The 27,611-nt window shown below is 42.8% G+C and overlaps 1 protein-coding gene across 2 annotated transcripts; it reads left to right on the top strand.

The window, feature by feature from the left end:
- The first annotated feature begins 8,366 nt into the window (after positions 1–8,366).
- On the top strand, positions 8,367–18,395 carry C26H1orf116 (chromosome 26 C1orf116 homolog). 2 transcript variants are annotated; one of them, XM_074977579.1, is made up of 4 exons: positions 8,367–8,402; positions 13,986–14,136; positions 15,371–15,548; positions 16,096–18,395. In XM_074977579.1, the coding sequence occupies exons 2-4, from the start codon at positions 14,044–14,046 to the stop codon at positions 17,472–17,474; spliced, it is 1,650 nt and encodes a 549-aa protein (XP_074833680.1). In that variant the 5' UTR covers positions 8,367–8,402; positions 13,986–14,043; the 3' UTR covers positions 17,475–18,395. The 2 variants fall into 2 exon arrangements, with proteins under 2 accessions (XP_074833680.1, XP_074833679.1); XM_074977578.1 differs by lacking the exon at positions 8,367–8,402 and adding an exon at positions 8,446–8,514.
- Positions 18,396–27,611: the final 9,216 nt, after the last annotated feature.

Here is a 27,611-nt window from a genome sequence, read left to right as displayed (position 1 = left end):
GGCTATTATAGGGAAAGGATATCAATCAAAAAGGTCTCTGGGATGCAGTCAAAGTAGAAGGGCAAGGTTTTCAGGTTGGAGAGGGATGGTGGGAGACAGAAAAGGAGGCTTTTGGTGTCTCAAAGTATCATTGTAATAACCTGAGTCTCTTCTATGCACCCAAGATCACATCAGAATCCAGTCACTACTTGTGGCATGTTGTTTATCCAACTCTTTTCCAGCTCTCATTCAGTAGATCATTGCTGGGAGGACTATACAGAAAGCAATTTATAAATCTTCTGAAGCCTTCTGCATTTTCAATTTTGAACATTATTGTTGCTTTTAAATTTGTATAACTGACACCACATTTATTTATAGTGGGAAAAATAAAGAGAACAAAGCATCTGGTAAACCATTTGTCATCTGTATAAGATTTTCATTGGTTGCTTGGTATATAAAAACCCATGCAATGGATATACTGTACGGCAGTTATGAAATATGAGGTCTGTTTTCAAAAGTTTCAGCATGCTTAGTAAATTTCATACACTTGATGTATTTCTCATTTCTTAACACCAGAGGGAGTGTGAACATCTTCCCATCAATTTAGGAATTTCATGTATAGTCTGTGTGATGGATAGTCTTTGTGTTCAGTCTGTTTTGAACTAAAACTACACTTGATCTTAGCCACAAAGGTCAAGAAATTCCCCACAATAATTTTTGGCAAGTAAACGTAAGTCTGGTTAATTGTAAGGACAGTTTTACAAGGCTAAACAAGTACTAGGAAGGTATTAATTTTCAAATTGCAACTAGATTAGGGCACTTATTCTTCCCTTGGTGCACAGATCATTTACACTAATGAGCTTTCAAAACTACATAAGTTCTTATATGGCCAGTAGGAGAAAAGTTATGTCTAACTTGTGTTGACTAGCTACGTGCTACAAAGCTTGCGGCAACAAGGCAGTTGCCGTTTTAACCCATTTCTGCTGGCTTTGATAAACCTGTTGGGGAATCTTTCCATTGCCAGGGGTTTTGTATGCAGCCCTATTTTCCTTGTAGCAGAAAGGAGTTAGCAAAATGCTATATTTCCATGTGTTGCAGGTGAAATTTGCACTACAACTCTTTACCTTGTCAAGAACCTGGTACTGTAATTTTGCTAGTTGACTGCCTATATTGTTCTGAAAACAATGTACAGGTTGCACCTGCCTATTCCATCCTGGTTTGGACCTGACTGGTCTTGAACAAGAAAATGTGTTGGACTAAGTGGTTCCCTGCATTGGCCCTCAAGCCACCAACTATCCCCCATCCCCTCCACAAGGCTGCTCACCTGTCGGCTGCTGGGCTGGCTGGACTCCACCCAGGTCCGTGCTGATACAGAGGTTTCTAACCACCTGCCCCCTGCGCAGCTGCCAGCTCCAGCTTCCCACTTGCTTGGCTCTCTGGACCAGGAACATCCCTGGTCCTGCCAGATGAGGGATGTTGCTGGACCAGGGAGTGCTATTCTCAGGTGGCGCAACCCATATATCAACCAATTGGATGTGTGTGTGGAAGGGAGTGACATACAAGTCATGGTCAAGTCATTTCCTCATACAGAACTATATTTTTACAGCAAGGATTATATTGCCTCCCAAAATTGTCTCCCTCTTGACTAAACATCCTGGGCAGTTGGGTGCCCCACAACATTGGGAACCAGCTGCTATTTCTAGCAGAACTGTCATTCTGTAATTTAAAAGGGTGCTGCTTAAAACAGACACATTTATTTTCATACAATGTGTTCATAAAAGCTGCAGTTCCCTTCTTAACAGGACATAACTCGTTTTGAAAACTTAGCTACACCCTAAATGTAAGCAACATATCTTTCCTACTTTCTCTTTTAAATGAGGTTGGGCCTCCACTTTTCACCACTACTTTCCTGTTCTGGCTTGGACTGAGTGGAGTGGAAGTAAACTGCATTGGAGGGATGGGGAGAAGGACCAAGCACCTTCTGTATCCCTGATACATGTCTAACTTGCTCTTAAATATCTCCAGTGATAATGATTCTACAACATCGCTAGGCAATTTATTCAGTGTTTAACCATTAATTCCTACAAAGCCAAGTGAAAAGAGCATTACAGGTCAGCAACTAGCTCAGTCTGATAAGCCACCTCATTGATAAGAGCCTTCTAATTCCCTGCAGCCCCACAACACACAGGCTACATCTACACTACAAGACAAATTTGACTTCAAGGCAGTTAGCTTGATATTACCACATGACTGTCTTCACTGTAAATACCATTAGCTTGATTTAGAGAGCACTAAAATCAATAGCATGATATAGTCAGAATGGGCTGGGCATCAAGCTTGAATTTAACAGTTCACATGAAGGGTAGTGTGGAAGCACCATGTCTTTGAATCAAAGTCATTATCCTCCAGAGGCTGACTGGCACTGCTGCAACCTGGCTCCCAGCTCCCAGCCACTCGCAGGAGCTGGGAAACTTACCAGTACTGAAAATGATCTGGTAGTGTAGAGGTAGCCACAGTGTCTATACTGAATTATTTGTGTTTCTGTATAGGGTGAAGTAAATTGAACCTGTTAACCAGTCCAAAGTCCTTTTGCATTGGGAGTGATGTTTGTCTATATCCTTGTGTGCGCTTCATACTGCGCATATAAAAATCACCCACAGTTTTAGATTGCCTTTGCCTTTACTGTTGGAGGGAGGACATGAAAAACCAACCTCAGGTTCTGTATAATGTATTAATCCCATGGCTCTTATTTCTGTGCAATCAAACAGGGTCTTGGGAAGGGCCTACTCTGTAGGGGTGCTGAGCACCTGAGCCTTTAATGAGAGTTGACAGTATTAGTCCTCTTGCAGATCAGGACCTACATGAACAGATATTAATGTGTGTTTAATTCATATATAGGCTTCCAGGGGTCAGGCCACAAAGAGTTCTCTGTTCAAGAAGTTAGAACTATTTTGAGTATTTGTGCTATCAGCATATCTACTGATTTTACTAGAACACATGGCTGGGAATATCTACAAAACAAAATTCTATTTGCACTTGCAGTGGGTAAATACGCTTCTTACTTATCTTGCCTACCTAGAGAGGAAAAATGGGCAAGTACCTGCCAGAACCTTGTCACAGAACAAATCACCAAAATGGAATGTACAGGACTGTCATTTGCAGAGCTGAATATTCTGATGATACTTTGGGAGTGCCTGTCAAGTGTTAAAATAAGTCACATTTTTCTGCAAAAGGTAATTAATATCCAGCCATTAGATATTTATAGATTTAGTAGGGTCAATGTTTGTGCCTCTTCCCCCAAAGGAACCTTTTTGTTAATGATTAAGCAAGTGGAATGTATGCTCTTGGAAAGCTGTTACGTATTCTACCTTATTAACAAACCCACAGTAATACTTCAGCACTGGGGGGAAAAAAACAAAACTATCAAGTAGAAGACAAGGAGGAATCGTGAGCAGTTTGTTTTTCAAATAGGGTTGCCAATTCTGTGTGGATGTATCCCTAGAAGTTTTATCACGACAGTCTTTAAACAGTAATCTTTATTAAAGTCTTGGAGACTCCAGGACAACCCTGGAGGGCTGTTAACCTCTTCTAAATGTTATTTTTCTTGCAAGGAAACTGCCAAAACACAAACAAGTAAAATTATTTGAAAAAAGTTTTTCTAAATTTAAGAGAATTTCCATAAAACACCTTCTGATTAAGGGCTTTGGGAAGAAACTTTGCCAAGGGACAAATTATTCCATGACTGTCCACTACAGAGTTTCTTGCATCTTCCTCTAAAGCATCTGGTCAGTGCTGGCCACTCTTGGAAACAGCATTAGAATAACCACTTATCCAGTTCTGCAATCCCTGTTTTCCTAACTAGAAAGTGACTATAAACAAGAGTGATGAGATACATCCGTTCATTTTAGTGAAATGTAAACAACTTGAAAGTTTTACATATAGTTTGCTATCTCATACGAGAACTAGAGTGAAGGATTTTTTTTTTAATAAACAAATTTAATGCAATCACGGTGTTACAGGTTAAACACCTGGAGACAGTAGAAATTTCATGACTTGACTATTGGACTGGACTACAATTAATTATGTCCCTCATCTGTGTGGCATATATGAAATAGTGTGGCCTTCATATGTTTGTGTATAGGACAACACTGCTGCAGAGTATGAATCCTGAGAGCACATAGTTTATATATACAGTGTTGGACACCACCAAACAAACATCAGCCCAAACTCAGCACACGAATGTTTAGAAACTAACATTAAGTGTTATGTACCAATAATTCCGGAAAAATATCCTCTCTTTGCTACAATTTTCTGCTCAAGACAAGGCAAGATACTGTTTGCAGAAAAACGAAGTATGCATCTGATTGCATTTGGACAGGTCTATTTCCCTTAGTTTCAGGAGAAGTGCTAAAATATATAAACCTTTTCCAAAGCATTCTGGTCATCTGCTCCCAGAGGCAGCACTGGGTATTTTATGATGTATTTCAATAGCAACAGCATTAGGCCAATGCTGAGTGCTTTTCAAAATCTCACCCCAGACCTTTAAAATGATATTCATTTTCCAAATCATGGTTAGGAGTGAGGAATTGGTGGGCAGAAGGAAGAAATCTTTAGTTCCTTACACACAACCTACAATACACCTCTTTATGAATCACCAACATCTTTAACTAACAGATACATAAAATGCCAATGCTATATTAGGGGAAAAATATGAACATTAAATCCACTTAATTACACAGGCTAGTGGTGTTTTAAGGATAGCACACAGGACCAGCACTTCTGACAAGCCTGGCTCACTCAACTGGTCTTAATGGTGAACTGGCACTAATTCCTGCAGGTAGCTTCTCTGCAACTGCCCTCGGGGTCTCAGACATAAGGCACCAATGGGTGATAGCCATTGTGTTCCTGTGTGTGCTCGGAGGGGATTGGCCTCTCTTTTTACACCCATGGTTTAGGGAGGCTACTGCCCTTGCTCTCTGACCCACATCTCCCAGTGGAGGATGACCTGGTAATGCTAAGAAGCAAATCTGTGCTGTCTGGCACAGCTGTCTCTCTGCCTTAAATTTTATCCTATATGGCTCTGAATGGCTAAGTGCCATTTTCACCTCACTATTCAGGGTAGTGCTCGGGGAATACATGTTGGAATAGGAGCAGCCCCTTTGATAACTGAAGTTTGCATCCCCAAGTGAGCCTGTCACCTGATGCAGCCAGTGGATTTACACAATGAGAGTTGGCTACTGGGATTATGCTTGGATTTTTTTGTGAACTGTTTGAAGCATGGGAAGGTAGAAATGAGCCCCATGCTGCTCAGCAGTAAGAAGGGGTGTAACTTAGATTGCAGCCTCACACTGTAAAATCAGGGAAGCACAAAGGAAAGCGAAAAAACTGGTTTCTTATTAACAGTTTCTACTGCATAGCATAGAGCCAGCTGCGTGATGCAATGGAATCCTTGGTCTGAAAATAATAGCCAGACACTACCTGCCTAATGGCAACAGACAGTGATGACAACATGCTTGTTTGCAGAGGGGACCCTGCTAACAAAGGAGATGCCTAGCAGCTTCAGATGACAATTTACTTTGAACGAAAAGTAGGTGGCATTTGGGCAAGAGGGGGGAGCAAAACCCTGAGAAGCATAGAAAGTATCCTGAGTCAATTCAGCTTAGAAGAGGACCCAGGCCTCAGCATTCAAACCTGCCACTAGAGACACTGCAGAGAGACATGTGAATGCCTAGTTTTGAGAAGGGGATTTGACCCTGCAGATGTCCCATGCACCGCCTTCTTGCTGACCAACTCACATGGTCATTGGGGCAAAAACATATCCAGTGAACTGAAAATTTAAAATGTATGCTATTCATGATGCTCAGTTTATTATGTTAATTCAGTTGGCCCGGGATCATAAGGAATCAGTCCCCCTCCCCTCTTACAGAAATTTTTTAGTATCTTTAGCAGTGGAACTCTCAAATGTAGCTTTGTGATCTCTTCAAAAAGAATTCTGTGGCACGTGCATAGGTGTAAGCAGGGATCTATTTGCACCTCTGAAGCAAAAGGGAACAACGTGTTGTAAAATGGGTAATTCCAACAGACAGTTTATTGTGCACTTCTATGGTCTCAGCCATGTTAATCTAGTTCCTGACCATCCAAGACTACTTTATTAATGTTTCACTGAATTCAGTTAATTATTAGGAAAATATGTCTGTGCTTGTCACCACCTGAGAGTGCTGCAAGAGTTCTTTAACACCATTTGTAAACCGTTGGGCCTTTTTTTGTTTGTTTTTCCCTTATATTATAACCATCTACAAACTGCAAATTGCAGAAATAAAGGGATGGTATGTGTTCATTCTTACTCTGTCTTATGCTGGAAAAAATACATAATAAAATAGAGACTACATATTCATTCTGTCGGGGCTAACACTGGGTTTGAGTTCTGCAAGCTCTCCACCAATGGAATTCCCAAAGGACTAAGGTCTGACCTTGATGCAGCAGCCATAAATTGCATTAAAGGGAGTTTTGTCAATAAATGGCTTGCACTTAGAATTGAGTCTGCAAGCCGTTATTTGTGTGAGTAGCTGTCACTCACAGCAATGATACCATGGAGGTCAGGGCTACTCGCATGGGCAAGAGTTGGGTAGACTCAGACTCTAAGACTGCCTGCTGCAGTCACTGGGCGTTTAAGGCACACAGCAGGGTCAATGGACAATGTCAAATTCAAGACGCTGATTTCAGTGGAAAAACAATGAGAAGTCCTTTGGCATCTTATAGGCCAGCACTTCTGACAACAAGCCTGCATCTGACAGAGTGGGTCTTTGCCCATGAAAGCTTATGCTCCAAAAAAAAAAAAAATAAAGAAATAAAAATGATAATAGAAAATGTTTTAAATTAATTGCAAAGTTATTATCAATTATTTTTAAATTAAGTATCTTCCAGTAATGTTATTGATTGCTGTCCAAAAATCAATGTTGCGGTTTCCTTTTTCATTTAGTCTAGAACTGGCTTTGATGGGCAGTGATTGGAGGTCCATACTACTGAGAAGATTAGTTGCTCATATGGCTGAGGGAAAGTTTCCCGTTTGATTGGTGTTCACAAAACAGGGAATAAAAATGTAGATAGCATGCACTCATTGAGGTGGGTGCTAGTTTTACAACAATACTGTGCTAATGCAGATGATTGGGATATCTGTAGGAGTAGTCCAGTCTGGGAAGCATTTAGAGATATACAGGGACTTCGTTGTTTCACTAGCAGGCCACACTTCAAAAGCAGTTTTAAAAAAAAAAAAAAGTCACCCTATTAAAACTCTTCTGAACTTAGCAGAAAAATCTAAGCTACTGAATCACAAGAGAATAAACTTGCTAGGAACTAATATATTCACTGCCACACACCAACAGCTCATAGAAAGAGCTAATTTTGTGAAAACTCATTTTTGTCAAAGCTATTGAGTGTGACTCCTCCAAATATCGCTAACTATGCAGGAGAACAGATTACAGTGTCTCCTGTGAGATCTATAATATATAATTTTTTTAAGACAGGGCCAGCAGGTTACAAGGATGGTGGTGGGTGCAATAGAAATCAGTGGGCCGCTCAGCATTCTGTCAGAGATGACTTGGTTGTCTCAGTCTAGTAGAGAGAGGGACGATGACCTTATAACAAACACCATAACAGCAGGCATGCCTGTTCAGTCTCAGGAAAACTCCACTCTACTGGCTGAAGCAAAAGATAGTAAGTCAGAACTTCAGAGTTCTTTTCCTAGCTCTGCCCCTGAATCACTTTGCCTTTTTCTCCCTTAGTTTCCCCAGCAATAAGAGAATGGAGATAGCACCTCTCACACACATAATTATGGAATGTTCCCAAAGCGCTTACCCTCAGAGGAAAGTTGCTCTAGACGGGCAAAGTTGCAGCATTCTAAAGAGTACGTCTTACTAAAACTGGCCTCCTTAGGTGAAATCAAGGGGCATTTTGGTAGCATAAAGCAATGCAAAGCCTGCTTAACTGGACCTGTTTTGTAGACAGGGGACTAGTGTGCTGTCTGCACACCTGAGCTACACTCTGCAATTGAAAAAGGAAAGGGAGAGAAAATAGCCTCACTTAGAAGCAGCGAAGAAGCTTCTCATTACAGTTGAGAAATTAGTTTAACTTGTCTTGCTTCACCTGTCTCATTACCCTCCCCTCAGCTGACTATCAGAATTCTTTTGCCACATACGCAGCGCCTCTCCAGCTGCCACACCGTGCACCCTGTCTTCCGAGCCCATTGGCTGCCATGGTGTGAGGCTGAGAGCTCTGGTTGGTTGAAGACAGCTTTTATCCAACCCAATGTTAAGCCCCTCCCTCCCTCCTTCCTTTTGAGAACAGCTGGAGTGAGAAGTTGGGAGGAGAGTTTATGACTGGGTGGCAGTGAACACCAAGGGTGGGTGAGGCATTTACCTGCCCAGGTAAGTTAGTGATAAGTCATAAGCAGAGCAGCAGAGGTGGTGTCTCTCTCGGGTTTTGGTCCCTTGCTTAGGGAAGCAGAGGCTTTTGATCCTTTTCTCTCTTCTAGTTAAGGTGAGTTAATCTGTAACTGAACTGTATTTGTTTCAAGGTGAAGCGGAGGGATTCTCTCCAACTGGTTATGGCTAGGGAGGAATGGGGTGGATAGATGGTGAGTTTAGGAAAGAGTCTCGCATGAATTTTATTCAGATTTCCTTTAGGCCATTTCAGTTTCTGCAGCAGCAGTTGTATTCTGCCTGCAATGAAGGGGCTACAACCCAGGTGAAATTCTCTGGAGTGGAATTACTGGTATCTGTAGAGCTGCTCTAGATTTTCTTGCTGCTTTTTCTTTTAATAGTGCTGGGGGGAAATCCTTTGCAACCAACTTTGTCAGAAATAAAAAGCTTTAATGAATGAAAAGTAACTTATTTTGCCTGGTTTCTAAGGAGAAAGTGAAAGAGTAGGGGATACATTTAACTATTATCAGTTACGTCCTATTGACTAAGGATTTTTACTACTGATTTTTAGCTTTTATACCCTAAAAACTAAACTAGCTTTATGATCAGTAGATGTGGGGGTGGGGAGGGTCATTTTTTAAGCTTCTAACTTAGACATACTTGGTGTTAATACAGCTCCTATCTAGCATGGGAAATTGAGAAACTATCAGTTAGATTTATATAACCAAGAGAAATTGTGACAGCACTTCTCTCCTCTCAGCCCCTTATAAAACTAAGGGAGCTGAAACCTTTGAAGTCAAGAATTTTAGTTAACTTTTTTGTGCCTGTGGAAGTGGGCTGTTGAACAGGCTTGTGTCCTTTGCACCTTTGTGTAAAGTGCATGTGCTGTACTTGCTTTGACCTAGCAAACTAAACCTTCAGTGTGTTGCCCACATAGTTGTGCCACAAAATTCTGTACAACAAGGCTGCTTTTAACCACAGCTGCTAACACAAGTTTAACTGTTGATGTTGCTGATGGGAATTTAAGCTTTAAAGGGCAGTTGTAACAATATAGCTTGCTGCACTTATTTGTAAAACTTGTTTCCTTTTGGCAAAATGGATTTTTCTTCATGAAACAGAAAAGCTGGGCTTTCTCAAAATTTTCCCGTACTTTCTAATATCAACACAGTTCCTGAAGTGTGTACTTTACTGGTACCCTTTTGGCAAAATGAGAGTTTTGGATAACTCTTGCAGCCTGGCAATCCTAGTCGCTTTTTTGAATAGCCTTAGTAGGTTGAAGTTCATGATGATAGAATGTGAAAGCAAGGGAAGGGAAACTAAGAAGTGAAATCAGATTCTTCTCTTTTCCATTTTGGCACCTTTTGAGCTGTCCTGTGTGTGTCCTTGTAGTCCTGAATACTCTTCTTCCTTAACTTTGCCAGAGAACTTGTCAGAGAGCATAATCCTGCAACTCTGTGATGATTAGCTGTATATTTATGTTTCTTATTTGTGACTGATACAGAGCCAGAAATGGTTTTTTTAGATCCTAATAATAATTTTGATCTCTTCCCAAACAGAGATTTTTATATGGAACTTAAAGCCCTTGTGCTCAAGTTTAGGAACCTGTATTTTGTTGTTTGATGTGTAACTGATCACAGGGCATGGTTTCTACGGTGTGGATGACAAACTCTTGTAAACAGGTTGCTGGCTTGAACCAGCCCCTTCAGGATTTTGCCATCACACAAGCCTATGTAAGATTGACTTCCCGTAAACAGCAATTAACACTTAAATGTTTGTGGCTGGGAAACTAATGGAAAAAGTTACAAATACCACTGAAGCCAACTTGAGTCTTACTCCATCTGAAAGCACATTGCTTCTTGCATTGTTAGCATTACGACATTACTAAATCATAGATGGAACCCATAATATGCTGGGGTCCCTTACCTCCACAATGTGGTCTTTGCCAGCTATTTTAGACCAAAGTGTGGTACTTTAGTTCATTTAATGCTTTATCAAATATTAAATTCAGACTTCCATCTGTAATGATGGCTCCTACCTCCTACAGCAGGTAGTGGAATTTTATTCTCTATTCAAGAAAGTTTCTTTAGAAGGCTCTGACTAATTGTGCACTAACAGATGTGGCTTCCTGATTTTTTTTTTTTTGAGGGGGGAAGAAAGCCAGCTGCCACATTGCTGAAAGCCACACCAGGTAATACAGGTTGAACCTCTCTACTCCAGTGCACACTCATCTGGCAATGGCCATAATCTGGCAGGATTTTAGTTAGCTGGACAACCAGTTATCATGGGTGTGGCAGAGCTTCCCCACAGTCCCATAAAGTTGGTTTACAGCCACCTGTCCTGGCTCTTAGTGCTCTGTGCTGTTGTTTAGCTGTAATTTACCCCTAAATGTCTTCTAAGAGCCCAGTAAGCCGTGGAAGTGTTGGTAATGCTGCTAGACAATATTGACCAGCAAATTCTCTAATTCGGCACCAGTCAGCTCCCAAGGGTGCTGGACTAGAGGTTCAATCTGTATCATAAAGAGTTGCTCTGCCTTCCCTTCTGATGGGTAATACAGACTATAGTTTTTAGTGAAATTGAGAGTAGCATGCTTAGAGGATGCAGGGGGGGGGAGGGCAGGGGGTGTTAATTTTTTTTATTGTAGCCCACCTCTCCTGTTCTCATGTTCTCTGAATAGGCAGCGTGTGCCTGGAAATATTGTCACTCTCTGCAAATATGCAGTATCACTACCTCCTCAGAATGTTAAGATTTTATGGCTATAAATAACTATTCATTTTGTAAGCTAAACTTAGCTTTTCTTAACCTGAATTAATCACATCACCTAAGTACTTAGTGGTGCAGGTTAGGGTTAAGCTTATAACAGGCCATTTTGTTCTCAGTAAACATTTGACCTTGGGGGAGGAATATCTGTGGTTAGAACGCTGGCCTTTTAAATCCAGGGTTGTGAGTTCAATCCTTAAGGGGGCCTTTCAATGGTCTGGCATAGGTTGTTTGTGGTTTTTCTAAATCTAAACTGTCAGGGATGGTGATAGGTCCTGCTGTGAGTGCAGGAGACTGGACTTTATGACCTGTCAAGATCCCTTCCAGTTCTGAGATGTGTATCTCCATGATTTTCCATTTCAAATGCCCTATCTCCACTTGGCCGAAAGACTCAGGGCTTTTTATGACTGTCTTCAGAATATTTTTGTTGCTGGATTGTGTGCATACAAACTTGTCTAAAAGCCATGGTTTCAAAACAACCTGCTCCTCTAAAGTTGCCACCAGGAACTGGAAGTCTCTTGTTGGGGGAGGGGAGGGGCGGTTTGCAATTAGTGATGATAATACGGATGGGTTTCAGCCTTGCAATTTTAGCCTAGAAATGTTCAAATACTACTGGCCAATCAGGAAGAAATTACCTCTAAAAAAGGCAGCCATTGCATAGTGGCTGTGCATCCATCAGTTACAACTTCCTACCTATTTCTAATTACCTGGATCAGAGTTTCTGTAGTAGTCATTTTGACATGTTGGATGTCAGGGGCTGGATGCAATTCACAAAAGAAACAATATTTGTACCTCACTAACTTAAAGGGCCTAAAAATATGGATCACAGATCAGACTGAAAAAAAAAAAATCACAATACCAGATGCCCATGATGGGAAGGAAAGATATTGCTGCTGTTGGATGAGTTTTAGGATGTGACCTAGGGAGAGGGTGGCATTGGTAAAAAGATCTATGATGCAGGTCAGGTCACAGATTTAATGGGTTTGAGACAGCACTGGCTAGTGGTTAGAGAAGAACAGTGTCTCTCCCTAATCTCAGCTCAGCTACTGACTTGCTGTGTGATTGGGCAAGTTGCTTAGCCTCTGATTCTTCCTGTGGAAAATGGGGATGTCGTCTCATCTGAGGATTTCAAGCACCATGCAGAGCTGGGAATAATACAAGTTCAGTGTTTCCTACGTAACAAACATCTCTCTCTCTCTGAATTCAAACATCTAAAAAAGAGCTTCCAAAGATCTCACTACAACAACAGTCCCATTACACAAGTTACTACAGTTTCCTCCTAATCCCTGGATCCAGTTTCAGAGAGACCCTCAGCAAGTTTAGCAGTGTCTAAATCAAAACCTGTTCCTCTTGGCATTCCTGGCACGTCTTTTTCTCCAGTGAGAATTAAAAAAAAAACAACCAAAAACAAAAAACCACCACCCTCTGCTCTTCTTTACACAGGCTATGCTGTGAACACACCCACCCAAACTTAGGTAAACAAGCACCTCTCCCTATGGCAGCCAATAAACTTGCATCATTTAGAGGTGTGGAGTGTTAGAAAACAAGCACCTTGTAAAGAAGAAGCTCTTACAAAACTGGCTAGCACATTGCTTTGGCTATTAGGATGGTTAAAATTGAGCCCAGCCTATTACATGCTCCAAAATGCCTTCCCCCTGCCCTGGGAGGGCAGGGGGTTGTCTTCTCTAGGCAAAATTTTGCCTTGCTCCGGCAATGAATGTAATTGATGCAATACTAAACCGTTTAGCCAGCAAGTGGAGGAAGCAGTTAGTGCAATTTCAGAAACTGCTTCATCCCATCCCAGCACATAGATGGAGCCTAGCTGAGAACAAACCATTGCATTAGCTCTCTGGCTTTCTTTTCATTTACCCACTGACTACCACCTTACCCATGTTGAAGAGACACCCGCCCCCACCAACAGTTTTTCTAAAACTATGTTCTGTGGAACGCTGCTTCTGTGAACAACTCACTGTGTAATGCAGAAATAAAATTGTTTCAGAATTTTCTGTCCCACGAGATTGGTAATAGTTTGACAACACCGCAAAGTCAACTAACAGTGTGCTAGCCTTGCCTCGCCTCTCCTCTCCTAACTATACAGCAGCAGAGCAACTAGCAATGACATGCAGCGCATACACTACACCAGTGTGGCAGGTAAGCTGTCATTCCGCTGCTTGATGTCAGCCACAGCACGGCTGTCTTTACACTACAAAAATAAACTTTGAAGTTCCTTAATTTGAAGTAAACAAAATGAAAGTTGAGCGTCTACACACACCCTACTTTGAAGTAAGGCACTACTCCATTCCCAGGAATGGAGTAAGGACTTAAGTTGAGCTCCCTACTTCAACGTTAACTTTGAAGAAAGGGAAAATGTGGGTAGACCCTCTGCTGGCAGCTTCCAAGTAGTGCCTTACTTTGAAGTTAATTCCTAGCGTAGACACACCCCATGTGTGTGGAGTGTGGTGATTTTATTTTCAAAGGTGTTTCACATAAAAAAAAAGTTGTTTGGTGTTCTGTGATCTCAAATGAAGAAATACCCCCTTAAAATGTCAGAATAGTGACAGCTTGTGGTCACTACCCAAATGGGTTTATTTGAATTGGTGGCTTAGCTGTTAACTCATTATTGATCCTGGAGTCTTCCAGATTACTTCAGCTTTTTAAAAATCAGCCACTAAATTAGAAGAATCTTTAGAACCAAAAGGTGACCAAATTGAACAGATCTGAAGTCTTCCTTGACTCCTGATAGGTGAATGCTAATACACGTGTCTGAATTGGCAAGTGTGTGCTTTTAAACATAGCACATGTAACTCTTAACACACCTTGCTCTTTCTCCAGCCAGAGTGGGAACCACCCAATACTGTGGTGAGAACTTACAGGAGCAGGAGATTGTGATATGCCTAAAGAGGATTTGTGGCTCGGGGCAGCTGGGCAAGATTCAGGCAGGTGTGACAGCATGGTCAGCACTAACTCAAGCTGCTCTGAATTGGTAAGTAAACTGAGTGTGTTTTTGTTTTTGTTTTTTATTTTCCAGTGCTAGCAGCTGGTAGCCCGTAAGTTTTGAAGGTGAGATTCTAGGTAGGTAGAAAGTGCTTTATCTAAAATAAAAAGATATTTTATAGTGGGGTAGCACAATGAAGCCCCTCTCACAGATTAGGGTCCCTTTGTATTAGTTATCATATAAACATGGAACAAAAGGATAGTTCCTGCCCCAAGGAATTTGCAGTTTCACTAATTCTCTCAGGTATATTCCATCTCGGAAACCCTGGTGCAGTGCAAATGTCAGAAGATCACTTGGCGTAAGCAAACAGAACAAACCTCAGCACTGTAAAAGACTAGGTGCCACAGGCAGGCACCAGTACAGCAGAATAGTCATGCCAGACTGAAAAGCAACCTTAACACTGCTGCTTTCCTGCACGTATGCTGGGCAGTTGAACTGGAGTGGTCTTGCTTAAGATCCATACCATACAGAGCCTCTAGATGGTAGTATAATGGAAGAGTGCATTGAGACCTATTTGGGGCAGACAAGCCAAGCAAATCACTTGCGCCCAGCTGATGCACAGATTGGCTCAGTCTCTGGTGAATAAAGTGTAGCTCAGAATGGCTGAGTCTGGGTGGGGTGGTTATTTTGACTTTTCTAAATTGCTAGAGCCCTTAATCCAGCCAGAGGTGTGTCAGGGTGCAGGACAGAAGCACTCTACTCTTTGGTAGGTGGCTGGATATCTTGAGAATTCACTCCTAGTTAATCAAAGCAGATGTGTTTTAAACCACACTGTGCAGAAAAATCCGAGTGTCAGTAATGAAACCAGTGACAAATCTGGCCCAGTAGGTGGTGAAAATCCCACAATTGCACCTGACCATTTACGTTAGTTTGTATCAAACACATCCCAGGATTAGTAACAGAGAGGAAGCTGTGCTAGTCTATACACTATCAAAACAAAAAGCAGTCAAGTAGCACCTTAAAGAATAGCAAAATAGTTTATTAGTGGGACAGACCCACTTCTTCAGACCATAGCCAGACCAGAGCAGACTCCTTATAATAATATTGGGGGTGAGTGGCAGAGCTGTCTCTAGGAAAACTGGCAGCTTTTACATGATTGATATTTAGACTCTGTGGGTGAGCACCCAGAAGGAAGATCCATCCTTGGCTTTGTTGACACTACAGATATGGTTGTAAGTGTCTAATGCCTAATGTCCCCATTTGTGGTTTGCTTTTCATTTAGAGTGATAACAGCTATGACTACTTATCTGTGGAGGAAAAGGAATGTTTGTTGTTCCTAGAAGAAACTCTTGAGTCTCTCGATGCCGAAGACGACAGTGGGGTTTCTGCTGATGAGACAGACTCTGCTGAACGGTCTAAGCTCCCCAGAACATGGCCCAAGAGAGGAGATGTTCCAAAGAGTAAGACTAAAACTTGCAATCTGAACCTCAGAACTCCTTGCATTTTGTGGCCATGAAGTTCTGTGACTTGGTAAAACTTAGTGGGAGATAGAATATTGTCCCATTTTCCCCTGCACATTAAACACACACCAGGTGCTAGTGCATAGTTGACTAGAAGAATCTGTTCTGGGATGAAGAGAAGGGACAGTTTCTTTCTCTAGTGTGCCTAGTGCAGATTCTTTCAGTTTGCCTTTCTGAAGGTGAACAGTTATTCTGCAAAACTGCAGGACAGAATATCTGTGCTGTTTCACATAGAATCTTTAAGTGTAATATCTAGGACTCATCAGCAATCTATCACTCAGTGCAAAATTAATATCTTTGCAATAAGAATTAGCTTCCCTTCCATTAATGCATGCTCACCTGCTTAGAAAAATCTTTAAATTTGGGTGTTCTGGCTCTGTTGTATTATCAGCCTTGTTAAAGTTAGTTCTGTACATAAATAGCAGGTAGTCTCGGTGCCCTGCTCTGCTTATAGCTGCGTACTTAACACTTGGCTTTTTTGGTCTAGATTTGGACAGGGGGTCTCCCACTGGCCGTTTGGGTCAGCGACATGCAGTAGAACAAAACAATGATCAATGTGGATCTCTGCTCTCAAGTTCTGCTCCAGAAATGGTTCGAAGCTCAGGCTATTACAGCCTTCCAAGGAGCATCAATGCAGCAAGCCTTCCAACCACTAAGGTTTTGGTCAACAAAACAGCAGACCTCACTGATGGGCCAGCTCCAACAGCTCAAGAGACAGTGGGGCATTCATGGAAGATGCTCAAGACCCAGTTGAATAACCAGCCCAGTGAAAATAATCAACTAAAGCCACCACACTTGGCTTCTGTAATTATCCAGCCCCCTGAACCCTTCAGGGATCCTAGAGAGGCAAATACCAGGTGGCTTGCCAAGAACCAGAAAGCAAATGGCCATGGTGAAGAGCTGTTCCCTAATGATTTGGAGGCAAAGGGAAAACTGACTGAAGCAATAGGAAATAAGGCTAGAGCAGCATCGCTGCATTCTGCTCCAGAGAATGCAGGGTTGCTGCTCAAAGAAGAATCGAAACCTCTTGAGACAGGAAGAGAGAGAGCCACCATTCATGGCAGCCAAGAGAAACTAGACTCGGAAGCTTCTCCAGATTCAAATGCCAAGCAACGGCCTCCAACAGCCCCAAAGCCAAGAAAACTGCCACCCAATATTATCCTTAAACCCAGCAAAATCAGCCCAGCACCAGTCAGAGACCCCCCTCACACTAAAGGGGTTTCTCCATCTTCACCAAAGCAGAAATCCAGCCCTACTGAGTGTTCACTGGAAAAGCAGGAAAGAGCCCGGCAGGAGGCTCTGGCAAAGTTGGGACTCTTACAGGATAAAGGAAGGGAGTCTAAAGTGCATGTTGTCAGACCTCCTACTGCTCCCAAACCAAAGAGTGTCCATGTCCTGACTTCTAGGGCTGGCAGTAGGGATAACTTGAAGAGTGATGATGGAACCAGTGTTCCTGCTCATGAGAAGCCTGACAAACTTGCTCCAAATTTGAGTCTAGCAGACCAGGCTGCTTCTGGCTCAAGACAGATGATCAAATCCAACTCCATGGAGCATTCAGGCATAGGTCTGAGCAGTGAGGACCAGGCTGGAGACAGCCGCTCACTTGACAAAGCTCCAGTCCCTGAGAGAACGATCCCTAGTGCTATCAGGAATAGTCGACCACGCCCTCTTTCCCTGGGCACTGGGAAAGACTTTGTTGATCTCAAGGCATCCAAAACAGATGAGGAGTTGGAGAAAGGTGAAAAGCACAGATCTTACTTGAAATTTCCTCGGCCTACAAGTGTCAGTGTAAAAATCACCCCTAAAGGAGCTACAGACCAACACCGGCGGGAGGCACTGAAAAAACTTGGTCTGCTGAAGGAATAAACAATCTGACACTTGGTGTAAACCCACCTCTGTGTTTTATGCAGTTACACAAACATTTTTATGCTATGGATACGGGAACTTCTGTCCTTCCTCTTAAGCAAAATGGGATGAACTGCTGTACTCAACCACACAATGTCTTGTAACAGGGTTTTAGGCACAAGCAGATTAATTTTGTGCATGGGCAATATGAAAAATCAACCTTCAGCTTGGTGTTCTTTTTGGGTTTTTTCCCCCTCCTTCCTCCGGGCCTCAGAAGGACAGGCCTGAATTAAGGCTGTCATTAAAGTTACTCAAAGCTGCATGCTAAATAGACATCACATGTACATAGTGTATATAATTATTTATATGTAATAGGAATAAGTATATGGATGGGAATATTGCCCCCTCACAGTGTTGCATTTATTCTCCTACATGCTCACTATTTGGAAACATTGAACTCCTAGTGGGTGGTGAGATCTTTTCTGGAAAGCCAAAGGGGTAGGGAAAAAGCTGAAGAGGGGGTGTTCAGGGTCCCTCCCAGTCTCTTTACATTTATTCAAAGCTTTCAGGTACCTGATCATATGCCTGATGGGTTGCACATACCTCCTTGACGCCAATGGGAGTGATGCATAGGAAACAGCTGGTGTGATCAGGAGCTGCATATTAGTCTGGCTAGCGGTAAGTAGAAAAGTGAGCTTAAAACTGCTCTGCCAGAAAGGTGACCCACAATAGAACTTGCGTAGGTATTGGAGGCATAACTGCCACCCAATCAGAGAAATACAGATCTGAGTCATGTTTGGTTTTTTGCTTTCGTGAACTTTTATCTGCAATCTAGTTCAATGTATCCAGCTGTACGAGCAACCTCCTACTGCTGCCTCATGTCAGCTTTTATGTTGTATGATTTTTATCGAAGGATTTTTATTTTGGTAATAAACTATTTTAAATGACTGTCGCCTGGGCTTCCTCTTTTCAGTGTTGGAAGGCTAGGAAGAATGTGTGTGTGTTTTTTAATTCTGAAAGGTCACCTCAACCTGGTGCAGTGAACCCGTAAAGAAATGGTTACCCCGGCACTGGAGTGGTAGAACGTGACAAGGTAGCACTATTTTAATGTGACATTTACTTCAATTTATGTAATAGGAAGGCATTGGCTGGTCTTGGTGTGATACTGAGTGCAACCCACTAAAGTAAACAGGGTTGCCCTTAATGGCATGCAGAGCATAGCTCTTTCAACTTCTGAACTGGCTTTCTGATTCTGGTCTGTCAGTTGGCTTTTCTAGCACACTAGGCTGTAGAAAAGGGGTAACTACCACGAAGGTGAAACCTCTCTAAGGCTAGGCTACCTCCTCCCAGCTCATTTCATACGCTTTACTTTTTAAATTTGCTAGGTTATTTGGATCTGTTCACAAGCAACGAGGCCTTGCCCTGACTTGGCAAAATTTGAGAGGATGCCATATCCCAGGACAACAGTCAACTCCTTAATCACTGGGCACATGCCATTATGGCAACAGAGTCCTATATGGTTATGCATTAGTTACCATGGAAGACAATGTTCTCTTCAGTGGCCTGGCTGCCTGATGTCAGAGGAAGAGCTGCTCCAGCTTCTGTAGCTGCATCATAGCTACAGAAGATCTGGCATGGCCCTGAGTGGAAGAGCATGACCACTACAGTTAGGACTGTCAGAGCTCAGTGCTGCAGCACTAACCTTTGCAGAATCAGAGCTTGTGTCTTGTGCTACACTCAGGTGACCTTGGTGTTGCAGAGAGCTATTAGTAGTAAACATTACAGCTGAGCCAGGAGCAATGCCTGCCCCTCCAAACTGGATCAAGGTACTAAGAGGGCTACCTCTCTGTCTCATTTAAGTTACCTCCTCCTCAAAAGCAGAGAGAATTTCAGAGGACTGCACACAGATTACCCTCCAGCTATTCTGTGACTTGCTGAGTTACTCTTGACTTATTCTGAGCAAGTGAACTACAATTCTCTGGTTCTATCGTGCTTCATCCCTTTTAACTTCTTCACTCAGAAGCATTTTTGCTGTTTTGGGTTTGTTTCATAAAGCTAAAGAGCAAGACCTCTGCCAAGACTGCAGTCACAGGTAGACTCTATTTGAATAGCAAGACCCAGACACAGGGAGACCCTTTTAAAAAAGCTTGTTGCATCTTGCCTGCTCCAGCAAGATGGAATACTACGTATGCTTCATATCTGTTTAGGAATACCATCCCAGGCAGTTTGAGCAGATTCCCTGCAATAGCAGGGAGCTTGATTTTTGAGCTATTGTGTGGAAGAGAACTCCTTGGTGCTCACTACTTCCTTGGAAGAGGATTCCCTGATTTTAATAGGTGTGCTGGGAGAAGATTTTTTTCCCCCTTTTCTCTAGAGCTTCTCTCACCTAAGCTAGTGTCTGCATATTGCTAGGGTTGGCATCTGTTACTTTAAACTCCTCAAGGTGTTGTCCCTTGGCTTTTTCTACAAAACAATGCAACTCTAAAGGAGAGCTGACCAGAAATGATTGCCAAAAAAAAGTTGCTTCCAGTTTACAAGACTGGACAAGCAAGTGCCTTCAAGGGACATTTTCACCTTTTTCATAAAAAGTCACCTTCTGTTACGGCAAAGCCCTTTTACTCATTCATTTTTGAGAAGAAGGACACAGCCCTTTCATTTGTAACAGAGGTAAGCTTTTTATTTATCTGCCTACTTTACCTTGCCATAGTTCTTCTCCTGCCCTGTGTAGGCATAGGTTATACTCTGAGCCCTCCAAGAAATGCATACTAACTCTCTGATCCGAAAGTCACAGGCTGTAGCTATCGCATACTGATTGGCTTAGGCCTCCTATGATCTTCTGCCACTCTACTGTTAACACCTGTAAACCTGAGCAGCTCTTCCTGTAGCTGTGGGCAGCCACATTCGTGGGAGGGGAAAATACCATCTCCACTAGCAACTAGACAAAATTAATTGGGAGGCCCTCTTTTGGGCATTACTCCTTCAATGCATTGGTTTTGTAGAAGTCCAAATTGCTGTCACCTTGTCAGAGGCTGGCCTGCCCTGGAGCTTCCTGCTGCTGCCTATAGCCTGGGCACAGCAGGCCCTCTGGCCCTGATGCACAGCCCCCTCAGCTTTTCCCTGGTAAAGCCCCTCATCTCAGATAAATAGCAGCAGCAGGGAGGAATTGTAAATGGTAGGGGAGGGGCAGCTATTCTCCAGGGCTGTGTCTACACATGCCCCAAATTGGAAATGGCCACGCAAATGGCCATTTCAAAGTTTACTAATGAAGCACTGAAATGCATATTCAGCACTTCATTAGCATGCAGGCGGCCGCTGCACTTCAAAATTGACATGCCTTGCTGCCATGTGGCTCGTCCCAATGGGGCTCCTTTTCGAAAGGACGCCGCCTACTTCAAAGTCCCCTTATTCCCATGAGCTGATGGGAAAAAGGGGACTTCAAAGTAGGCGGGGTCCTTTCGAAAAGGAGCCCTGTCTGGACGAGACATGCGGCAGCGAGGCGTGTCAATTTCAAAGTGCTGTGGCTGCCCGCATGTCCAGCCCAGTGTGCAATCATTTGCACCTCTCTGCAGAGGGTAAGATGCTAACTCTGAGTGGAGGGAGTTTATGCAGGTGCAAATGACGAGAGAAGCTGCATGGCAGTGGGGAACTAGGTCCTGAATGGAGAGGTGAGAGGTTTGTATCTTCTGAGTCCCTCTTAGAGCTATCACAATTAGTTTTCCCTCCAGAAAGTGATTAGAGCAGAGGACTGGGACTCCTGCCCGGCACTTTATGCTCTTTCACTCATGCCCTGTATGATCTTCATCTAGCCTCAGCATATCAGCAGGTCCATCAGTCAAGTGCATATCTTAGCTGACATGGGGCAGAACGAATTAATTTTAGTCAGTGACCTGACACCCTGGGAAGAAGGATGGGGGAGTAGCACTGTGTGTTTTCATTCTACATGGGAGGTCTTGACAATATTCCTGCTGGAACCCCTCAGCACTCTCCACTAATCTGTGCAGTGTTTCAGCAGAAGGCACTGCAAAATGCTATCAGTCTGAGTCTTCCTGTTAGTGCCCTGTCTGGTTTACAGTCTTTGGGCTAGATCCAGAGCATGCGCAGATGGGTGCAGATCCTCTGAAACGTCAGCCCAGTCATGTAACCTTTGGATGGGAGTTTTCCCAACCCACTGGTAGCTAGGGACACACCCTACTGATAAGAACTCAAGCCTACCAGCTTTTCCTTATTTATTGGGGTTCAAAAAGCAAACAAAAAAAAGAGCCAGGTCAGTAAAGTGCCCTTGTGATCAAGCAGGCAGGGTGGAGAGAGGTGGATTCCATTTTGCTTTATGTTTCCCTCAGCAAAAAGCCCAGAGATCCCGCAGGCAGACTAACTACAACGGGTGATTATATAAAGGGACAGGCTGGACCAGTCTTGATTTTTTGTTGTATCCTAGGTAGGGAAGGAGCAGATGTCAGCTTCAGACTTGGCAGGTGAGGAAATTTGCCTTGAAACATGGAGTGTCAATAAAGACAGACCCCTGTGATATCTTCTTAAGAGGATCCTGTTTCAGAACATGAATGTGTCTTAATAAGCACTAGTAACCTTGGCCTGAAACATCTTGACATTTCTCTTAGTTGGTTATCTTCCTGCCTTTTCGTTTAAGGCAACCCTTTGCCTTTTACAGTAAATGGTGCAAAGAGTTCATAACTGGGTGGAAACTTCTTTTGCTGCTGTTTGTGCCCCAGACCAGTTTAAACCTGCTGGGCTCAGAAGACAGTTTACACACAGAGCAACAAATACTCTGTTAGCAATGTTTACTGTAGGGGCTGGGAAATACAGTGTCCATCATGACTTTCTTACACTTACATTGATGTAATTGTTCCATAAACATTAGCAGGATGCGTTGTTGGGAGCCAAAAGTTTGTTATACCCCTTATGCAACATTATGCATCTAAGTATTATGAATTAATTTGCTGTCACTCTACCTTACTTGCCTGTATGGGACACTTATTAAAACTCCTGCTCAATTAATTTTAAGCTAGAATATTCTCATCAAATATTAATTCAAAACTTGTTAGAAGTTACATGCATCACTTCAATGTCACTAAAATACAGCAACACTACACTGCTTTGTTACCATCTGTCCTATTTCTACAGGACCTTGAGAGATCATAAAACCCTTCCCATTCTGAATGTAGTGTCATAAATACCTCTGCAAGGTAGGGAAGTATTAGCCTGTTTTCACACGGGGAAAGTGAGTCAGAGAAATTAGTTGATGTGCCCAGGTACAGCCACAAAATGGGCAGCAGAGGCAGGAATAGAAACTAAGTTGCCTGGCTTCTGTTTGTGTCTTAAGGACAAGATCCTCAGCCGAACAGGAGTTGGAATTTGGCCAGAGTATGGGGGTGAATAGAGAACTCAGTGAAGGATCACCCAAAGAATGGGTTACTGTAATCTCAACAACTTTAATATAGATGGACAAAGAGGAGCATCTCACTGTGGGCAGTAAGGGTCTCCCTATGAATTAGAATAAAGGTTTGTTGGACGATTTAATCTTATTTCCTTGCAGAGATTGTGCACGGTCATATCAGGGCTGCATTGGCTCAGACAGATTCTGTTTCTCATGTGAGTTTACCACGACTTGTCACTCAAATGAACAGCCCAGCTCAAAAGATAGGACAAGTGGTCTATTAAAATCTAACGACATCAAAGATGATGCCCTTGTATTAATTAATCTGGATGTTAAATCCTGATTTCCTTTTGATGCCTGATTTCATTAACCCTTGTAATAGAGGCACATGGTAGTGTTTAGTATTTAAGGAACCTCAAAACAACTGGCATCAGTGACTTGTGTTGGCAAAATGCATTGCAATCACCAGTCCAGCTGCACCATATTCTCAGTGGGAACTTGTACAACTTCTACAGCTATACTGTAAGATATGATAGATGCAGTTATTACTGGGTGGAATTCCCTGGCCTGTGTTATAGATGAGCAGAGCTACCCTTAGGCATACGTACAGTATGCAATTGCATTGGGCACTAGTATATTTCAGACACCACTTTGTGCCCCTGTGCTGTGCCCTTGTATGCCTAGTACAGCTGGAGGGCAATGTTGCCTCAAGCAGCCTAATGTCTTGGCTCCCAATCTGCCTGCCTCCTGGCTCATAGAGCAGGGAGAGACAACTACCTTCCTCATGTGTCTGTTGGAAGGAAGCCAGCCCCTGTACCTGAGTAGAAAGATGTGCCTGCACTCTTGCCAAAAGAAGGTAGTGCTGGCTGCCAAGTAGATCATGCTCTTGGAAGTGTTAACTAAGAGTTAGGAACTAGAGAACTGATTCAGGAAACATAAATGGAACTTTAAGCACCTACATCATTTTGGTGACTTCAGAGTAGCTGATTTCAGTGTGTCACTTTGCACGTTTTGAGGAGCTTGCTGAATTACAGTCCTAAACTACAAGACCTACTGAAGCTGGTTTCCCAGCATGGCTCATTATACCACCCTAGGCAAGTCACTCTTTTGGCCTTGGCCTACTCCTTGGTAAAATAGGGATGATTATACCTTCCTCTCACCAGTAGTGTGAGGCTTAATTAATGCCTTTAGAGAGTATTCTTGATTAAACATAATTTCCCACTGTACTTGTGGCTCAGGATATTCTAGGACTGCTATGCCAGTCAGTATGGGAACCAGCTACCAGTCAAATAAGAGTGACTTTGAACCAACATGAAATTAGACCTTTACCTCACACTTAGAAGTGTCATTTGATACTACTAAGCCATCTGTTCTGGATCTGAACAAGGCAATAAAAGGCCTATGGCATAGGTTTTGTTGGGTGAGATGTTCTAGTAAACTCCCACAGACAAATTACTATACAATCTATAAACCAAGGCTGGGCTCACTTGTGATAATTAGGGATCTTGGGCCATTTTTCAATGGAAGGTGCAGCAAACACTAAGTGGACAAGAATGGGATGACAGTCTCATAAACTAAGTTTATTCCCAACCCTCTTCAGCCCTGAAGCTAGAACATTTAGAGCTCTTCCATCTTTTTAAAACATGGGTGGTTCTAACCACCTCAGTCTCCTCTGAATCCACCTCTTCTGAATCATGCCATGTTGCTGGTCCCAATAACATCTCATGGTGAGAATTCCTCATGCTAAGCAAGCATAGGAGAGTGCATTGTGCAACACAAATGTTTGCTGTTTCTCTCCAACGCTTTTTTCCTGGCTTGTACTTTGTTTTAAGTACTAAAAAACAAAACATATAAAAAAGCCCCTATCACTCTGAAGTTGCCATTCTGGCAGCAGCGGGGTGCTTGGAAAATGCAGCTGTACTTAGGCAAGGTAGCAAAAGACAAGCTCCATGAAGGACATGGGACATTTCATTACAGGCTGTTCCTGCTCAAAGGCAATCAAGGTTACAAGTGAAGCCATGGTTTATCACCTGGAATCTTAAAACCCAAACCAGATTCCTTTGCCCTCATTGCTGGTAACAGAATCCGTGTTCTGACCAAGACCAGTCCTTTTAAATTATGGGGTCCAATTGGATTATCATGACAAATTTTGAGTCAACTCTGGCAAGCAAAGGGTGCAGATCTATACCATTTTCTATTAACTACCTGCAGCCACATTCTGCTTGTAAATGCCTGACGACTTTGCAGCTCAACAGAGACAGGAGGGGTAGCCATGCTGCTTCATGCAGGAAGCATTACAGAGCAATAGCTTATCTGGGTTGTTTCGCAAGAGCACCTCTCTGGCTAGGATTCCATTTTTATTTCCTACTGGTTTGCAGAATTGGTAGGAGGTGGCTGCAGCTTGCTAAGAGCGCTGGAGATGGGATGTGTGGAAGTGCTGATAATATGGCCCTGACAACTACAGATGGATAGGGCAGATTCAATGTAATGCCCCATAGTGCTGTTACTGGCCCCACATACCCTATGGTATGACTTGTGAGTCTTTTCTCTTTATACTTGAAATAAAACCACTTGTCACCAGCTACTCGTTATGTATGAATGAAGGCTATTTCCATAACAAGGCAAGCCTGGTGGCATGAAATCTGTTACACTCCTGTAACATAGCTCTTTTATGATGCACACAGCAAGCTGCAAGCAAATGGTGATGAAACCCCATCAGTCTCGAGGCATTGGACAGTGCCCAGTATACTTGTTTGCCTGTCTCTCTCACCCACCTGCTGGAGTGTCTCATAGGAGGCCACAAGGGACCATGAGGCTCACCAAGCTTGACTTCCTGCACTTGTTCTAAGTGAGATCCAAAAGTACTAAAAAAACCCAAGTAACGCCCCCAAACAAACACCCTGCCATTACTCTACGCTCGCTTTCTCCCACTGTAAACAGTGTGAGATAGAGTTCAAATCCAAGAACCACCATTAGATCATCTAGTCAGGCCTCCATTTGTTAGATAACAATAGCAATGTCAAACGATAAAAATAGGGAGGGCTTTCTAAGATTATGTTGTACCATTCTCTGCAGAATGCTGCAGGCTCTCTGGACAGTTTGTGGAGCCTCATAGCCACTCACTGTATGAGCAACTATGTTGGAAATGGTTCTGTTACACAGTGCCTGTGTAATGCTTTCACTGCCTCAACTATCTTACATGTAACCTGCCTGCTCTTACTAGCGCACTCCCCCATGGAGCACACAATACAGGCTTCATAATGTAGCATTACAGTAGTCTAGCTAAACAACAGCACAGACAACTGAAAGCCAGGACTGGTGGCTGTGAACAAACCTTATGGGACCATGGGAAACTTGGCCACATCCCAATAAATGTTTTTCCAGCTAACTAAAATCATGCTGGATTATGGCTGTTGCTGGACCAGAGTGTGCAGGTTCAACCTATAGTATGATTGACTAAAGAATCTGATGTCAAGTCACCAGGGCCTGATGAAATGCATCCTGGAATACTCAAGGAGCTGATAGAGGAGGTATCTGAGCCTTTAGCTATCATCTTTGGAAAATCATGGGAGACAGGAGAGATTCCAGAAGACTGGAAAAGGGCAAATATAGTGCCCATCTATAAAAGGGGAATAAGAATAACCCAGGAAACTTTAGGCCAGTCAGCTTAACTTCTGTGCCAGGAAAGATAATGGAGCAGGTAATTAAAGAAATCATCTGCAAGCACTTGGAGGTGGTAAGGTGATAGGGAACAGCCAGCAAGGATTTGTAAAGAACAAATCATGTCAAACTAATCTGATAGCTTTCTTTGATAGGATAACGAGCCTTGTGGATAGGGGAGAAGCAGTAGATGTGGTATATCTAGACTTTAGTAAAGCACTTGATACAGTCTTGCATGATATTCTTATAAAAAATAGGCAAATACAATTTAGATGAGGCTATTATAAGGCGGGTGCATAACTGGCTGGATAACCATACTCAGAGACAGCAACGACCCGAACAGACTAACAGAAAAGCACTTGGAGGTGGTAAGGTGATAGGGAACAGCCAGCATGGATTTGTATGGATTGTTAGTCTAATAGACTAACAGAAAAGTTTTGAGCATGAGCTTTCGTGGGCACAGACTCACTTCAGTAGTTCTTAATGGTTCTCAATCCTGTCGGAAAAGTATAACAAGTGGGGTTCTGCAGTGGTGTGTGTTAGGACTGGTTCTGTTCAGTATCTTCAATGATTTAGGTATTGGCATAGAAAGTACACTTATTAAGTTTGCAGATGGTACCAAGCTGGGAGGCGTTGCAACTGCTTTGGAGGATAGGGTCATATTCAAAATGATCTGGATAAATTGGAGAAGTGGTCTGAGGTAAACAGGATGAAGTTTAATAAGGACAAATGCAAAGCACTCCACTTGGGAAGGAACAATCAGTTTCACGCATACAGAATGGGCAGAGACCGTCTAGGAATGACTACAGCAGAAAGGGATCTAGGGATTATACTGGACCACAAGCTAAATATGAGTCAGTGTGATGCTGTTGCAAAAAAAAAAAAGCAAGCATGATTCTGGGATGTATTAACAGGTGTGTTGTGAACAAGACACAAAAGTCATTCTTCCGCTCTACTCTGCGCTGGGATAGGCCTCAGCTGGAGTACTGCGTCCAGTTCTGGGTACTGCATTTCAAGAAAGATGTGGAGAAATTAGAGAGGGTATAGAAAAGAGCAACAAGACTGATTAAAGGTCTAGAGAACGTGACCTATGAAGAAAGGCTGAA

Source organism: Carettochelys insculpta, chromosome 26 (genome assembly GCF_033958435.1).
Source record: "Carettochelys insculpta isolate YL-2023 chromosome 26, ASM3395843v1, whole genome shotgun sequence".
Taxonomy (NCBI): domain Eukaryota; kingdom Metazoa; phylum Chordata; order Testudines; family Carettochelyidae; genus Carettochelys; species Carettochelys insculpta.
The sequence above is the reverse complement of the archived record's forward strand: the minus strand, read 5'-3'. Positions and strand labels throughout refer to the sequence as shown.

What these genes read in the sequence shown, in the direction of transcription:
- C26H1orf116 (XM_074977579.1), top strand. Translation starts at nt 14,044, where the DNA reads ATGCCTAAAGAGGATTTGTGGCTCGGGGCAGCTGGGCAAGATTCAGGC. An exon ending in ACTCAAGCTGCTCTGAATTG is followed by an intron (nt 14,137 to 15,370) that starts GTAAGTAAACTG and finishes CTTTTCATTTAG; the next exon opens with AGTGATAACAGCTATGACTA. An exon ending in GAGAGGAGATGTTCCAAAGA is followed by an intron (nt 15,549 to 16,095) that starts GTAAGACTAAAA and finishes TTTTTGGTCTAG; the next exon opens with ATTTGGACAGGGGGTCTCCC.